This window comes from Embiotoca jacksoni, unplaced genomic scaffold (assembly GCF_022577435.1).
Source record: "Embiotoca jacksoni isolate LCO1_2020_lvr unplaced genomic scaffold, fEmbJac1.0.p SCAF_2, whole genome shotgun sequence".
Classification (NCBI taxonomy): domain Eukaryota; kingdom Metazoa; phylum Chordata; class Actinopteri; family Embiotocidae; genus Embiotoca; species Embiotoca jacksoni.
In genome coordinates, this window is record NW_027185340.1 from 14,148,171 (window position 1) to 14,165,372 (window position 17,202).

The 17,202-nt window shown below is 40.1% G+C and overlaps 2 protein-coding genes across 2 annotated transcripts in view; both read right to left on the reverse strand.

Moving 5' to 3' along the window:
* Positions 1–5,358, reverse strand: part of dars1 (aspartyl-tRNA synthetase 1) — a 28,532-nt gene extending 23,174 nt beyond the window's left edge. Inside the window, exons 1-2 of the mRNA XM_069154697.1 lie at positions 5,226–5,358; positions 2,046–2,148 (exon numbers count right to left, since the gene is read on the reverse strand). Coding sequence (XP_069010798.1) covers positions 2,046–2,148; positions 5,226–5,248 — 126 coding nt within the window. The 5' untranslated portion in view covers positions 5,249–5,358. The remainder of the gene's footprint in view (positions 1–2,045; positions 2,149–5,225) is intronic.
* A 3,165-nt stretch (positions 5,359–8,523) lies between these two features.
* Positions 8,524–10,517, reverse strand: cxcr4b (chemokine (C-X-C motif), receptor 4b). Its single transcript, XM_069153626.1, has 2 exons — positions 10,457–10,517; positions 8,524–10,185 (listed from the first exon to the last, which is right to left on the reverse strand). Exons 1-2 carry the CDS (start codon positions 10,463–10,465, stop codon positions 9,058–9,060), a joined length of 1,137 nt encoding a protein of 378 aa, XP_069009727.1. The 5' UTR covers positions 10,466–10,517; the 3' UTR covers positions 8,524–9,057.
* Positions 10,518–17,202: the final 6,685 nt, after the last annotated feature.

Genomic DNA, 17,202 nt, shown 5'->3' on the forward strand with positions numbered 1-17,202 from the left:
GCAGAAGACATTCCCTTGTAATAGAAACAGCATAAGTGGACAGATATTCTTTATCTCTGCGCTGACTTCGAGGGAAATGACTCCCAGAGTGCGATGAGATCGAGTCTGGGCAAAGTTACAGTTCCATTTTCTATGCAAATTGATATTGGTGTATGAAAATGGCTGGTGGCGGCGAAGTGAATTGGAATCACCCATCCCTGATATGATAATCCCGTCACATGATGGATGATATTGCAGCTTATGATCAAGTGAATATAGACCTGCTGTGGCCACGAAGCAAACCGAGCCACATCGGTCCCGTAGAAGTGACAAGTGTAAGCAGAAAAAGAGCACAGCAGAAAATAACACTGTGAACACTCGCTCAATAAACCTTCAACTCAGCTTTCAGGTCTTCCCTGAGGCAACGCTCAGGATGCCACACTGATATAAGCAGCAATAGCCGGTGGGTTAAACAGTGACAGCACCTGCTTCTTCGGGGGAAACATGCTGACTGGAGGAATTCAGCTGGATGACAAGATTCTTTGCAGCTTTCAGCCATTAAAGCCACCTGAGTCATGACACAGTGAAGCAGGGTGCCAAACTCGATGACACATTTTCTAAGGATTTCCTTTGAAGGAATGCCAAAGGAAAAGTGGAGAGACGCACCTGACAGTGTTCGGTGAGTTGGAAAAACTATCAGGCGAAATTCTACCAAACCACATTTTTAATACTTATGTTCAGACTGTCAGCCCAAATCCAATTTTTGTCATATCCAGATTAAATCCACATTGATTTTTGAAAGTCTGAACAAAAAAACAAACAAAAAAACACATTAAATGCAATTTTTGCAATCTGAATCCAAACCACATCTGGAGTTGGTTTGAAATGTGATTCTGATCAAATTTCTACAGATGCTGATTTCTTGCGCCACATGATGACAACTTAATTTTAAGAGAGTCAGACTAAGCAGATCTTATGCTACTGCTAGCAGAGCGCTACGAGAAATTATAGATTTTGACGCTGTAGTTGACAACGAAAACAACAGAAGCCGGTAGCTTCTTTGTAGGAAAGCCTTGCCACTAGGGTAGCTTCACGTACATGGTTACCACAGCAACCCATGCAGATAGGTGGTGTCTGGACACACCAAATTAGTTCACTTGCAAATAACAGTGCGGACACTCTGTCCTAAAGATCTAATTTGAGAAACAGATTTGAGTCTGAACGAACCCAAAATTACAACTGTTACTCATCACTTTCAGCATGGGCTCCAGAAAAACATGACATTTGAATGTTAAAGCAGTGGCAGACTGTTGAAACAGGATGTGTTGATGAATTGGTACCCCGAGTATGGGAATTAGTATTGATATTTGGAGAAATTGCAGCCCAAAAGTTTATAAAAGTTCATGAATGTCCAAACCAAATAGAATCTATGGCAATAAAATACCCAAATCTGCAGTGCTGTCACATAAATGAGGCTTGTGAGACACAAAGAAATGTGGTACCTTCATTAGTTACTGTGGAACTACACAACTCTGCTGGTAGTGAAGTCTGTCAGGTATGATGGGGGCCATTGGGGATTTGGGGAAGAAAATGTAACATTAAAAATAAAATAAAATGAACAAATAACAGTATGAGGACCAAAATATTGTGAATATAGTGAGTAGAAGTGATCAGGATGTCTTGGTCTTTCTCTTTATGATCTAATAGACCTCTCCACATGACTGTCCTGAGTGCAGAGCCGTTGTAATCAGTGTGTCCTTTTACTGTGTTAAAATGGCTTTAACTGGAGGTTAAGGGGGAGCTATGCAGTCGGTGTGGAAGAAAATAGCACTTTGTTTGGGTGGACATAAACACAACTAAAATGACAGGAATACTTAAACAATGGACACCCTCTCCCCCCCCGTCGGCTACCCGACCCTGCCGGACCCACAATGCCCAGCAGAACCGCACGTCACAACTTTACCAGCTGTAAAAAAAAAAAAATTTAAAAAAAAAAAAAAAAGGGGAGGGGGGCGGATGTGAAACAACACAACAGAAAGAAAAAGAAAAAAAAGCACAACACTGACCAGCTTGGCCTGTTTCTCAGCCTTCTTCGCAGCTTTCTCCGCTTCCTTCTGCTGTTTCTTCAGGCCTTTCTTTGACTGAGCCTGCTGCTCCTCCTCCGTCACCCTGAAACAGGAAGAAACACACTACATAAACATTTAAGTCGACTTCCACCTACTATTTCTCCCTGCGTCCCACGAGGAAGTAGTTGACCGCCTGGGAAAATTAATTCTGAGCCATCACCACCTCCAGCTTTTAAGTCGGTGCTCACTTTAATCCCATTGTTATTTCAAACAAACCAGCTGTAGCCCGAGTGAATGGAGGGATGGGAGTTTAGAGAGCCGCTAAAAGCAGAGATGTCAGAAACTAAGATTAGCTCGATAAACACTGGCTTTAAGAAGATGGTAGTCTCACCAACACTTTCTAGTCTGTTATAAAAAATTTGAGAAGAATACAGATTATCCGATTATGATAACATTTAGTCTTATCTCAATTTAAAGTGTCTTTATTTGCTAAATAAAAAAAAGCCTCACTACACAAAACAACACAATGTCAGGGCTGATAAGCATCTGACATTTAGGACAGCAGTCAAATACAACACGACACTCTTATCTGGATGTAACAATTAGGTCACAATACAACACAGGAGACAGCAGAGATGACCATGAGCGCACTTAAGTTCCATTTTTGTTCTTGATTTTAAAAAGAAATTATATATTACAGGATTCTGCTTTCATATTTAGTTCATTAGATGTACTGCCTTTGAAACTGAGCGACTCATGCTGACGCACATCACTTCAACACCAGTGCAGTGTGTATAAATTACCGAGATAAGAATATAGTTTTGGTCAAAGACTAAAAAGCTGCAAAAGATGAATCAGCAATAAACCAGCAGATCATGGATGTATAAACAGTCTGACCTTCGCACTTATTAACTGTTATAAAAGTGTTTTAAAGGTTGCAAGTGAATGAATGGGTGCCGTTTGATTTTCCAGGTGTCTCGACCTGTAGGAAGCCTACGAGCGATGTGGAAGCAGCTCCTGTTTGGTCACAGGAAATAACAACGACCAGAGGCCGACTATGAATAGCAATAAAGCCTAAACAAGACACAAAAATCCCAACATATTATGACTTCCAAGGAAGGACTTCAGACCAAGCTTGTACTTCCCCTCTTGCCAAATTTAATACTGACACCACTGTTCAGAAAACCTGGAGCCAAATCATTTAGGATTTAGTTTGACTTCATGAGACCAAATCTAATTCTTAACTAAAATTAAAACAATATATTTCAAGTCCAAAACAACTAAATTGAATGGTTCTGATTCACTACTGTTGAAAAAGCTCACAATCTCTGCATGTATGGAATAAACCACCTGCGACAAAAGAGTGGCCTCCTGGTACATCGTGTCACAGCTCTGTTTTGAACCTGAATTACACCAAGACAGAAGATGAGGTGGATGAAATCCAGCTCGATTATTTACATTCAAACAACCAATTGAATTAATTGAACTGGATCAAAAATCTTTTTTTTGGACCTCCAGGACAGTGAGATCAGCCAGTGGTGCAAATAAAACATCTGCAGCCTGCTGTCAAAACCACTGAACAAACCAACTCAGCGGTTCTCCTTTCTTTAAACAGCTAATTTAATATGACGCAGACAAATAATTGTACGTTATATTGTTAAACATTATCAGCTGGTCGCACCTGTCAGTTAAACAGTCGCATGACATTCGGCATGATGACACATACCCAACAGGTGCATCCCAACCCAGGCCCTGTCACGACAGCTGTTACACTTTCACAGACGTAATTGTTATACTGTTAACATTTCTGATATCACATCATAAAGGGACAATAAACCGACCAGAATAGTTAAACATAAAACTAATTGTTATCAGTTACTGTATGACGCACATCAATGCTAAGTACACAAAGTCACCAGCACAACTGTAAGTTCTCGTGTTCAATGCAACTGTACATTTTACACACGTAAAACAAACAATTCTTTTATTTATTTATTGTTAAAGCTGTTGTTTGCAGCGTTCTTGTTTTGTGCCATCTTTTGAATAGTTGCGTTCCTTCCTATTTGTAGACAAAACACTACACTTGTGTGCTCCACAGTTCACGTGCAGACAGGGCAGCAAGACACAAATTGGTAGTCACTTAATTTATTTTCCACAATAAGTTATGGTAAGTTTTTTTTTGCCACACCAAACCATCCTTCCTGTCCAACTCCACTTTAAACTACGGACGTGGCTCCTGACTGGGCCGGTCGCAGTTATTACACAATCGCCCAATTGAAATCATTTGAGCTGATCTGTACAAAAACAACTAGATTAAACCAAAAGAAACATCATATCTCCATTACTATGCCCCCCCCCCTCCCATTTGAATGATGTCATCTTGTTTGCGACCCCCTTCTTCTTCTGCTGTGGTTTAAAGGTACATAAGTTAGTCCCTCTATGGTACTTTGTTTACGTGGTTTATTGGCACCTGTCATTGTCAGTACTTTAGAAACAGGCTTTGTATATTTAAGTTGTTATTTATGTTATAGATGGTCTTCCCAATATTTGTTTACAAAGCCAACAGAAGCGTAATTTTTGTTTATACGTTTCAGTTTCCGATGCCTAGTGGATGGAGAGCCATTTAGTAATGGCTCTCCATCTTCATAAGGTGCATGTATATTACTGTTATAATTACGACTGGGCAGATACTTTTTGGAGACATAAAATGAAGCAGTAACATTTGCACATAAAGGTCGGGACGTTCAAACTCGTTCTGTAAAACAGACGGTTTAATAATATTGTTACATGTCGCAAAAAAAAATATGTGGCATGACATAACTAAAGATCAAAGAGTTCAAGTCGTCATCTGTGCAATCAGGCTGAACAACATCTGGCTTGACAAGTGTTTATTCCAGTGTCATTGTAAAGAACTTCTAATATCGACTTATCAATTGTAATTCGATGAAGCCACGTAAGTTCCAAAAAGCGTAATTTAGTTTTACAATGCTTTGTATTCATCGTTTACGTTTTTGTTTTTTTTATTCCCAGACGCAGAACTTCATGAAGTCTTTAGTTAAAGTTGTCAGATGATGCAATCCACTGCATGTTAAGGCACCGTTAGCCAGCTGCTATCCGTGTCAGCGCTGTCGCGCAGCAGTCAAACGCGCTCCGAGCTCGAAACGTTCACAGCTCTCTTACCCCTGGGCTTCTTCTTTCGTCATGTCTTGCTAATTCTTGGAAAGTTAGAAGAAAATAAGTCGCGACTGTGTGACAGGAAAGAAGCACCGCATCAGCTGTTCACAAGCATGGACGGGTACAGGAAGGAAGGACCTGTTTTGACGGAGCACAAAATACCGGATGCCGGGGTATCCGGGTAGAAACTAATTACAATGTATAGTTCCGTCTGACTTGTTAAGCGCGACCGGTTACACGGTGTGTAGACGAAATAGGTATTATTATGTAAACACGAGTTACCTTAACTCAGTAGTAATTTGCTCATAAGTATGTGTGTTGCTGTAAAATTGGGCCACACTGTGCCAATTCACAGCATTTAGAAATCTACACAAAATAAGTTCTGGAAATAATAGGCAACACTTTCTGGAGTTGAACTTTCTAAAAAAAAAAAAAAAAAAAAAACAGGACAATTGAAGTAGCTCCAGAAAGGCCAACTCGTATATGTCCATACAGCATGTAAACTGGATAAAAGTGGAAATTGTGATGTAAAAAGTGGTACTGATAAATATGAAATACTGCTGAATGGCATGCAAACCATGGAATAATGCATAAGAAGTATTTTTTTTTAAGCTTAAGGTTTTTGTTGATATTTCATCAGTTCTAAAAACAACATCTATTTGGACAAATTACAGGCTGTGGTGTCAAGACACACAAGATCAAGATCTGTATAAAGTGTGCTGTAATAACTGGTGCTGACTGGCATGCAACCTGTGGCATGGTGTAGAGGGATTTTTTTTTTCTTTTCTTTTCTGTTTTAATTTTATACATATTTTTGTGGGTCTTTCAGTGTTTCTAACAACAACATACAGATTCCACAAATTTGAAACATTTTAGGCGCTGGTGTTTTGATGTGATGGTCCTTTATTGTTAAAAAAAAAAAAAAAAAAAAAAAAAAAAAAAAAAGTTTAAAATCTGTTCTCTACTCATAACTATTACATGGCTCAGTAAATACAGCATAAAACATTTCAGTAGATTAACATAGTTCGCAGAATGCACACAGATACATGAGCGTGAATGACCACAATGTGTGGGGCTGTTTTCCACCTCCACATGAACACTAAAAGTGACGCTCCGTGAAATTACTTTCACGGCTTTGGTTGGGTGCTTCAAGCACATTGAGGTGTCCAGTGACCTTTGCAGGAATGGCCACTCACAGCGAGTGATGGTGGTTTGCATACAGTGGGGGTGTCATCAAAGCTTTTTCTCAGGTTGTCAGCCACAGCGGCTTTTGACGCAGGAAGCAGCTTTCCTGCTGCTCACTTTCCAACAAAAACAAAGTAACCTTTAACGGAGCATGTCGCTGTCCAAAAAGCTTGCCTGTGATATTTGTGTTCCTTTCATCTTTAGTTTGCAATGTTAGTTTGAAGATGATCTTTGCACTTACTGGTCCCACCACTGATGTTTTAATATATTTTTAACAGAAAGACTCCAGTGACTCCCTGAACAGACTGGACAGCGGTCTGAAGCCCCAGTTTGAAATTGAGCACTGCGATGCGCAGAGCTAATGAATCACCAGTTGAAACAATGTCCTGCTTATTTCAACAGCTTTGGCCTTTAACCCAAAAACTCCTCACCGTTGGAACAGATATGCATGAGTTTTGTTTTATCTAACATTTCAGTTGTCAGAAAGATTGGATCTTTGTACCATTACACAAGAGGATATGTATGTTTTGCAAGAGATGCTGGATCCAGTATCATAATAATGAGAGAGGCTTAGGTCTGGTAAAATAAACACTTTTAGAAACTCACAGTACAGAAGCGGCAGTACATTTTTTTATTATCACTCAGAAAGAACAACGACTTCAGTAAAAATTGAAAGGGCACCTTCTTGCACCTACAGTAAATTCTAGGAGTACTTAGAGCACTTGAAATTTATGCACTTAAAAAAGACACTTTAGTCTGTCCGGAAAAGAGCGGCATCCATGTTTTGTTTTGTTTTGTTAGTTTTTTATGCTAATGATGCTTTGTATTTTGAAAAGATCTTAAAAACATACTGACATACTGTATAATCAGTAAATTCAGAAAGTGTTGGATTCCAGATCACTTATGTGTGCTCCCTCTGCAGGAACTGTATGAAAAGAATATTCATCTCTTTGTGTACTTGTGAAGTGTGTTCTTGACTGTTGCATTCATCGGTGTTCTTCCTGAGGTCTTTAAGCTAATGGAGATCTGATATCACACCACCTTTACACCATGTGACCTTGGTATGTACACGGCAAGTACTTGTACAATCCTTTGGATGGAAGTCAATATGGTCACAGCTGATGAAGACGATTTATCCAAGCACAGTGAAGGCTTAATTCAACATCTCCCTTCTCTCTCGCAACACAAGCTGAGGCTACCAAGCTGTTATGCTAATTCTGGATCATTTGGGTACATTTCCAACTGAAAAAGCCGCTCATGTTTTGTCATTGAGAGAGCAGAGCACCAAAACACCCATTAACCTTGCAGCTTGGTGGCAGAATTTAACACCTTTCATTTTACATGTAAAGACATGGAAATGTATCTCAGTTGGAGTTTTTGAATGAATGCCAGCGCTGCTTCGCACAGGAGCCATTTGATGGCTCCATTCTCCTTTGACAACTATCATTGCCTGCTTCTTCTGGTCTCCAACTTGAACATCACTCCATCACCAGCCCACCCAGATTAAATCTCTAGTTTGTGCAGTGGATAAAGGAGCCAACAGAAAAGATTGATGAGAGTGTGTGTTTGAAACTTGTCCTCTTTATGTCTTGTCTTGTCACTATGAAATTCCCGCAGATTTATTGCCAGTGATATATCACATGAATCCTCCGTAAGACAAAGCCTGCCTATTTGCATCTTCATACTATATGACCCGGGCTCCAAATACCATTATTTTTGTTTAGTGAGTCAGGAAATGGCCATGTTGACCCATTGACCTATTCTATGAGGTGAACGAGGATTACACTTGTTTACAAGGCATGCATAGTGAAAGCAGTATATCTTGCAAACTGGAAAAGAAAGAAATTAAGTCAAAGGAGGGCATAACATGCCGTTTTATTTTGTTAAGGAGCCATATGGGAGCTAATTATAACTGAAGATTTTGCCTGTTGTGTCACGGCTGCTTAAGATATAAAAGTGCACAGATGTTCCTACAATTACAGGGCCTGTCTACTCAGTCCTCTGGCTTTTCAGCCAGTTCAGGTGGTGACATTTGTGTCAGGAGACACACACACACACACGCAAACACACACCCTGAGGGAAAGGGGTGCTGGTAAAAAGGTACACCACACAATTATTGTCAGAAGCAAGATTTTTTATTTTCACTTTAAAAGAACACATTTCAAATTGTAAAAAAAAAAGCAGCTTACAGTTTCTTTAATTTCACAAACTTCCAGTGTGAATGACAGCAATAAATAACAGCTTTCAGATAATCACACAACTTAAGTGCGAACACGCAAATGCTACAAACTATGTACAGGTTTTCAAAAGCAGCTACCAATCCTGAAAACAGAATAGGGCATTGTATGCCTGAGCTTTGATATGGCTTCACAGACTGTAAAGATGAAAACTTGAATAATGGATTGTAAAGCTGAATGAATGTAAATGAGGCACTGCCTGAGGACACAATCTGCTTTGAGGAGCCAAGAATCATTAAAAAAAACCCACACAAAAACAACTCACACGGCACACAACTGCCTTTAACAAAGCAAACAAATCCAAAAGTATAAAAATTCTTCTTTTTACATCTGTACAAAATGTAGTAAGTTCTTGGAAATTACAGCTTAACTTTTTTCTTTCCTGAGAGAATCAAGTCACGGAGGTTGGACATCAGTTAACTTGACAAAACACTTGAAGACTCGGACTCAGTTGACACGGATGAAATTGGCCCTCGCTTTTTTGTCATGAGAGTCACTTTCTGACTCGATCGGCTGCTCACTGTCAGTGCACTCCTGGCTGATTTCTTGAACTTAACTCCCAGGAAAGCATAGAGGATGGGGTTTAGGCAGCAGTGGAAATAGGCCAGTGCCTCTGTGATAGAAATCCACTTCTCCACCGCTTGCTGCAGCTCACAAGAGGGGGAGATCACATTCAGCGACATGAGGGTGTCTAAAAAGATGCCGATGCAGTAGGGCAGCCAGCAGGTGAAAAAACACAGTATGAGGATGACTGTGGTCTTCAGCGCTTTCTTCTTCAGCACCTGGCCTTTGGTGCCTTGTGACAGCTTGTTGATGATGATGCAATAGCAGATGAGGATGACCAGACCGGGCAGGATGAAGCCCACCAGGATGTGCTGGAAGCGGAACACAACTGTCCATATGAGACTGGTTTTCACTGGGTAGATGCGTTGGCAGATAGTCCTGGAGTCTGCTGTCTCCTCGCTGTCTTCATTGAGGAGGATATTTGAGGACCTCACATTCTGCACTCTGGCGAACACCAGGTCGGGTACAGTCAGGATGGCTGCAGGCAGCCACACACCCACATAGATCACTTTGTTCGCAAGCAGCTTCCTTGTGGCTTGGCTGTTCGTTGCCCGTACAACCGCCAAGTATCTGTCGAGACTAATGAAGGCCAGGATCAAAACGCTGCTGTACAGGTTGACTGTGTAGATCATGTGCACAGACACACACAGGAAACTTCCAAAGTACCAGGTTTTGGCTGCGTCTACGGCCCAGAAAGGCAGCGTGAGCACGAACCAGAGGTCAGCAACGGAGAGATGGAGCCGGTACTTGTCCGTCATGGTTTTGACCTTTTTCTGACAGCCCATGACAACAACGACTAATCCATTGCCAATTACCCCCAGAATAAATATTATTCCATAAACCACAGGCAGGAAGACCTTGTTGAAGTTGCTGCTGAGTGCTCTGCCACAGTGTTCTTGGAACTCCAGATCATCGAAGTCTCCAGACTCCTCTGAGATGTTGAAAGTACTGTTGTCTAAAAAGTCGTATGCAATATCAAACTGAAAGAAAAGAGGATTTGTGTTAGGAAAGATATAAGTAATTATTTCCAAGCACATTTCTGCAAACTTTTTTTGTTTTTAATTGGAAAAAAACCTTCTCTTTTCTCCAAGTTTTTAATTTTATATTTAAATGTCTTTCTTTTAAGGTTAACAGTAAAGTTATAAACACGAGTGTAAACATATCAAATATATTTGCATTAAACGTCCAAAAGCAAAAAGCAGACACAACTTTCCCAGGTCAGGTTAGAAAAAGAACGCGAGAGAAACTCACCTCCTCCATGTTTACAGCTCGTTGATAATGTTCGGAGCAGTGAGTGTGTGGTGTCGTGTGAGTCAGGGTGATCAGTTGGTTGTCTGTGAGGGACCAACTCATTAAATACCACCGGTGCTTCCGACCCCTCCCCCCCGCCTCCCTCAGAGAGGAGGAGCAGTAGGATGAGCACGTCGTCTCCAAAACGGGTTGACTATAAAACCAACTATGGTAAGGGCGTCAGTTTGTGAAACTGTTTGTCCAAAAAACGGCGTCTGTTACCTCATTGCCTTTAAAAAAAAAAAAAAAAAAAAGACGGAAAAAAAACGCGGACTTGAACAAAGCCTTTTGGGTATAAGGACTGGCGTTAGAGAGTGTGTCCTCTTTATGTGACCTGTGTGAAAAACACGGAGTGTTAGGAGGCTTAATTTTCATAATGGAGTTTAATTTATGTTGATTTTAATCATGAAATAAGAAGTTAAGAGCTTTCAAATCAATAACTATATAAAATCGGTGCTGCATGTTTTGACCACTGTCACATGCAAACAATATAACATGCAAACATTGAAACCTAATTCTACAAGAGGTATTATAGAGACTCTGTAGGAGACAAAAGGTCCCCTCAGATGCCTCTCCAGGAAAGCTTTTTGAAAATTAGAGTAATTTTCGGATTACACTGGTAATATATCATCAACCTGCATAGTGAGGACTGACGTTTTGATTGGTCGTTCAGGGTCTCCTCCCAGCTTTATATTTCTCCCTACAAATCACTATAACTGTGTCTGATGACATTTTTTCCAACAGCGGAGGCCTGGATCTGTCTTCACCTTTACACACACTCTGTCACTTCTCAAGTGCTGTTATGTCTGCGCTCCCAAGTGCTAAATGACCCCCAGTGGATTTGAAAAAGAGCCACACACCGTATAATGTGTGGTTTTCTATCAAACAGCTTTCGAGCCTCGGTATGTCGAACATTCACTCTCTCACGGCTTTGCCAGCCCCTCTCTCATTTCAGTTAAGGCAGTGATGACAGGGCCAGGCCACACGAAACTCCCCGCCCCTCCTTTCAGACAGAGCTGACGGTTGTTTGAAACTGAATATCCTCCATGTGGCATGCAAATACTGTTTTATGTCTGTGATATCTGAGAGCACTGATAGATTCAATGAGCTGTGCTGCACCATTGATTCCACTGATTTCTCTTTCTTGTGCTAAAGAGGGATTGTGAGTGTTTACAGGCGTCTGTTTTGCGTTAGCAGTTTTGAAAGATGGGTTTATAGCAGACAGACGAATTTGTGAACTGAAAATATTCATCCAGTGGTTATTCCTGCCATTTTAGAGGATGTGTGAAGGTATGACTAAGATTTAACAACTAAAATCAGTCTGTTAAAGGTACAGCAGCCTGAGAAACGATCCACAATTCATATTTGAGTTGCAAAACCACCAGCAGTGAACTGAAACAAATACTTAGTATGAGCTGCTCATCAAAATGGATAGGTTTTGGGAAAGATCCTAGTCACATCCGAATCATAAATTTGCCTCCTGCTATTAAAAGATGAAATAAAACTGTCGGCATTCATGTGGTGACTTTGTTATTTAACTTCCTTAGTAACAATGACGAGGATTAAGTCCCCGTCCCCCCCCACATTTTAACGGTGACCTGAATGAACTGAAAGAGAAACGCTTCGACTTCTCTTCCATGTTGAATTTCTGTTTTGTATTTCTGAAATCCCCTTGTGTGAGAGAAGCGATGTATTTTCATTTTCTTCAGAATAAAGATTCTTACCTCATGATTTATTGGTAAACAGTTGACAATGCAGTGCTGAATCTCAGCATGAGAAAGTGCTGAGTAGAAAATAACCTGCAGGCAAAACCACTTTAATATACTATCACAGCATCCATGAAATAATAATCTAATAATGAGCAACTGCAGACATACTGTATTAATCACACATGACTGTGTATAAATTAAATTGATAAGTATGTGTTGAGGCTTATCAAAGTAGCTGTAGATTAATCCTGTGTGTGTTGTCCTCAGATCGCCCTGCAGCAGGACTCCTGAGGAGTGGAAAACAGGGGGAATCTGCAGCTCAGAGAGGCCACTGTATGTATGTATGGTATGATGCTCTTATCAACGCCATTCAGACGCAGACAGTTTTCTTTGTTATCTGTCTGCCAGCAGACTCCAGGATTTCATATGTTCACTGAATTACACAAAACACTTAATTTTTTACATTCCCCCAAATCACTTTCAGGACAGAGGGGAATTCCACTGACTCACTTTTTGATGTTGCTTTTCTTCTGAAGTGTTTGTATGTTTTTAAAAACCTACAGAAATTTTTTGAAATTCTCGGTGGAGGGTTTTAAATGTAATGTTCTGTGTTGTGAGGTCTTTGAAATGATTCCACTGTGTAGCAGGTGTCCTTACTTGAAGCATAATTGACGCCCCTTTGTGAGCAAAATGTTTCACAGAGTTAAACTCATAAAATAATACAATAGCCACCAAAAAAAAAATCTTGTATTTTTTTTCAATAAGAGAATATTACTATCAATTCAGTGCTATTATTTCTTTTTTGAAGTTGTTTAAAGGAGGTCGCCTGAGGATATGAATCCAAACTCAGTCAATGTTTGGAGAGTTTAGCAAAATGTTGAAATGATGTAGTACAAATGGAAGCTGGTGCCTTATAAAATCGTCTTCACTATACTGTAACTTTGCTGCAGATCCATTTATGGATTTTTCTCCATGACATTTTGATTCATTTCCTCCTCATGCCTTTGAAAGTATGGAGTACCTACCATGTGAAAAACTCAGAACTTCATACCTGCATTTTGTCTTCTTGTACCTTTGAGAAATAAAATTAGACATAATCAGTGTGCCGCAATCAATCCACTTTTGCAATTTTGTCTTTCATCATTTGTGGAGTCTGTGTGTACATGGAGCTTATCGTTTTGTAAGATTTCAACAAAAGAGATTTCACTCCTGATGATAAATAAGACCTTTTTTGGGGGCTCTGCAGCCTCCCATGTCAGCGTCAGGATTCAGATTGCCATCGGCCCAGAATACAAAAGATCTGTGAGCTACTTAGAATACAAATTGCAAGAAGTGTGAACAGCAGTGAAGGAGGCCTTTCGGTGAAGAATGGCTATTGAAATGAGGCAGAAGAATGCCGGTGAGATAAAGAGAAGAATGAGCAGTGCTGTAGTCAACACCAGCCCTCCAGTTCCAACTCATCCCGGCTCCCCTCTGCAAGTCGGCACGGGGATCATTTTTCATAATGATAGCTCAGCTCTAATATCTCTGTCACGTTTTTTAGAATCACCGCATAGAAAATATCATCGCGGCTTGTTTACTGAGCTGATTCTGGGTGTCGCCCGTAAACGCTCAGAGGGTTTTTGGTTAACTCAAATACCTTTAATCTCTTGTCTGAGCACTGAAAAGTTGTCTATGTGTATTTTTCAGTCCATGCAAGAGTGTGTGTGCTTACAAACGCACTTTAGACTCAGATAGTTGTGGGCGTGCTGCAGTAAGAGAAGAAAATTTTATTTTTGGAGACATTTGTCGAGCTCGTTTTCAATAGCAGTTTGATATGCATCAAAAACGTGCTCTCCTCATAAGAGAGCTCTTGTTCCATCAGATATTGTTACACTCAAGTCATTATTCACACTCTCAGAGTCCTATAAATAATCTGTAGTACGTAATAAATCTATTGTGGTGCATAAATTGTGTGTTTCTGCCTCCTAATGAAGGCTGCGGCCTCTGTGATGTTAGTACAAGGACTGAAGTGTGAACTATTCTGTTTTGAAATGACTTAAGATCATCTGAATGCATCCCCACATGTTTGTGCATACTTATGTTCATTATTCACCTCGGAATGCATAACTCCTTTATCTATCTATCAGCCAATGCTCTATCAGGGTGCTCTTGTTTTTGTGCCCCTCTGTTGGAAGGAGAGGGTTTGCTGCGGGGGCTGGGGTGGTCGTCGGCCCTCAGCCAAGATGTGAGATCCATCCTTCATGCTCCCCGCACCGTTGTTTGGGTTGTGTCTCGTGTCAAGACAAGACAGATCAAGCCTCGGTGCGTAAAAACCTGACAGCAGAAAAACGATACTCTGAGTGCACAACTTATTGCAAGACTTTAATCATGAATGCAGATGCTGTGCAGAAGTGACTGTAACTCCTCAAAGAGTCCTTTCCTTTATTTGACTGACATGTGAGAGCTGTCACTACCAGGGGTTGTTTTTTTTTGTGGTTTTGGCACAAAGAAATATTAATGATTATATTTCCACATAAGAAAATATTTGTAAAAGCATCCGGCTTGCTTTCCTTCTGTATTTGTGTTGTGAAGAAAGAGCTTGAATTTGAACAATAGAGCCACTTTAAAGACAAAGCTTGCTCCTTATCTTTGGAGGGCACCCACTTAAACTTCCTACTGTGCCGTGGGTTTGCATGTGTTGTTGGCCATTTTTAAAAAGAAACTCTTTCCTTGACCTCAATCAAGGTCACAATACCTTGGTGAATTCAGTGCGACATGCAAGGGATTGCAGAAGTTCAGCCTGTGTGATTTAATGAAAATTACTTTAGTGTGATGTTATTATAGACACAATCAGCTCCTTTTTTCTAATGAGTTTCTATTTAACAAATTTGTTTCTTTATTAACAAGTTGGATAATTGAAGGAATTGTATTACCCTGCAGGGAATACGACCTTAAAGTGTCATGACCTGTCACTCTATACTGAACAAAAATGTTTTGGAGTCTCTGCACACAATTTAGGAGAGAGTTTTGGAGTATCCATCTCAGCGGATTTTAATGGAGACCATAAATATCTGTTTCAGAATAAGTTGGAAATATATTCATCTTTCTGACTCCCGTGGTAATATTTATTTGGGGTCACAGCAGGACAGCAATACACAAGGGTCCTGCCTTCAACGCGGAGGCCTGGTGATTTATTTTCATTTTTCCCTACTTGATACTAACAAGCTTACTCCTCAGCCACTAGTCTGACAACGTTGGTGGGCGACAACTGGAAGGAGGCAATTTTTAACTCCAGAACATTTTCACGCTGATTACCCTGAATCCTGCTGCTGCCTGTCCTGACATGGAGTCCCTGCAGAATTAGACGTAGGGCATGAACCAATAAAAACTGAAATGGGTGACACTGCCCTCGAGCAGTCAGGGGAGAAATGTATCCACATGTGGCACAGATCCAAAGCGAGTCACAAGGCTGCTTGAGAAATGTGGTGGGTTGTTGCATAGGAAGGGTGTTTTCTGAGTCCATGATAAATGCAACCAGGGTTCCCTTTCCTTTTTCACCAACGTCTCCACTGTGGTTTTTGCCTTGCAACAGCATTATAACACTGGCAAAACAGCCTCCAGTGCTTCGTGGAGTTTAGGTCATTAATATACAGTACATTGTATAAAAGCAATGCAAATTCTCCTGTTTGGATGGTTTGAATATTTTAATTTGCACAAGAATTTAGATGCCTAATTAAAAGCCTGATTTTAGATTTTTTTTTTTCAAAGAAACAATGTTAAACGGCTGCCACTGTGTCAGCGCATCACACAGACCTGCCGTAGTAGAAAAGATAGTTTTCTGAAAGAGTCCCTGAGTTACTGTTTACTGCAGACTGTGGGAGATCCCTCTGCTGCATTTGTATACGACAGAAGATCACAGCGAGAGTTCATTCAGGCTCTCTGCAGGTGGAAGTCCTCCATCTGGCCAGTGAGGATGGTGGAGGAGACTCAAATGTGAACAGAGGCTCAGCTGATCACCTGATCACCTCAGATAACAGGAACAATAGGCCAGATGACAATAGATAAGAGTTGAGTGACCACAGAAGGGGAAAAAGGGAATAAACCTGCTGCCGGGCCAGACTGTCTCTGTAACGAATACTACTACTAACATTGAGTGTTGAAGGAAAATCTGTTTGAATCACATGTCAGTTTATTTATGAAACAATAGCCAGCACAAAGTTGTATTTTTTTTGGCCTTGTAAACATTTAATTCATTAATAGTGTATACTTTGTTTTTAGATTAATATGACTGGTTTAACTGTCGAAGAACCGACTTGTTTATAACTTTAAACCAAATTGGTTGCCTTGATAACAAGAAAAAAGGGATTTTTTTTTTATTTTGTTTGTTTGCATAACATGTTTTCTTTCAGACTACTGTACAAAAATGTCAAAAAAAATATAAATTGGAAAGTTTGGTGGGTGTAAGTGCCACCGGAGTGGAGATTTCTCATTCAGACTATGAGAAGAAAACAATTTTTTTTAAAAGTCATTAAAGATGTATTGTAAAATTTAACGTGTTATTTAAAATTAAAGGCTGAACCTTGCTTTATTTCTGGTTTCTGTTTTAATGTATGCAAATTACTGCATATTTAATCAGGGAATGACTCACTTGTATATTTAAACTTAAAATTTCAGAAAACTTGCAAAACAAAGAAATACTTGTCTTTATATAAGTCATCAAACAGGGAAGTTTCATGGTTATATTGTATCTGTGAGTCCAGATTTCCCCCCTCTTCACCTGCAGTATCTACCTTGACTTTCAAGGCTTGATGCCAACATTATTTTGAAAAAGTGTTTCTGAAAAAGGTGAAGCAGCTGTTTTTATTCCATTAGTCATCACATTTTGCTGCACCAGACTACACATACCTCGCAGTCTCAGATTATCCAAGTAAACACATCGTTTTAACCTTTCCGGAGAGGCTATATAGGTAAAACTGTTGCCTGTGGCAGTTTGTTTTTAGTGCTGATTTATAGTAC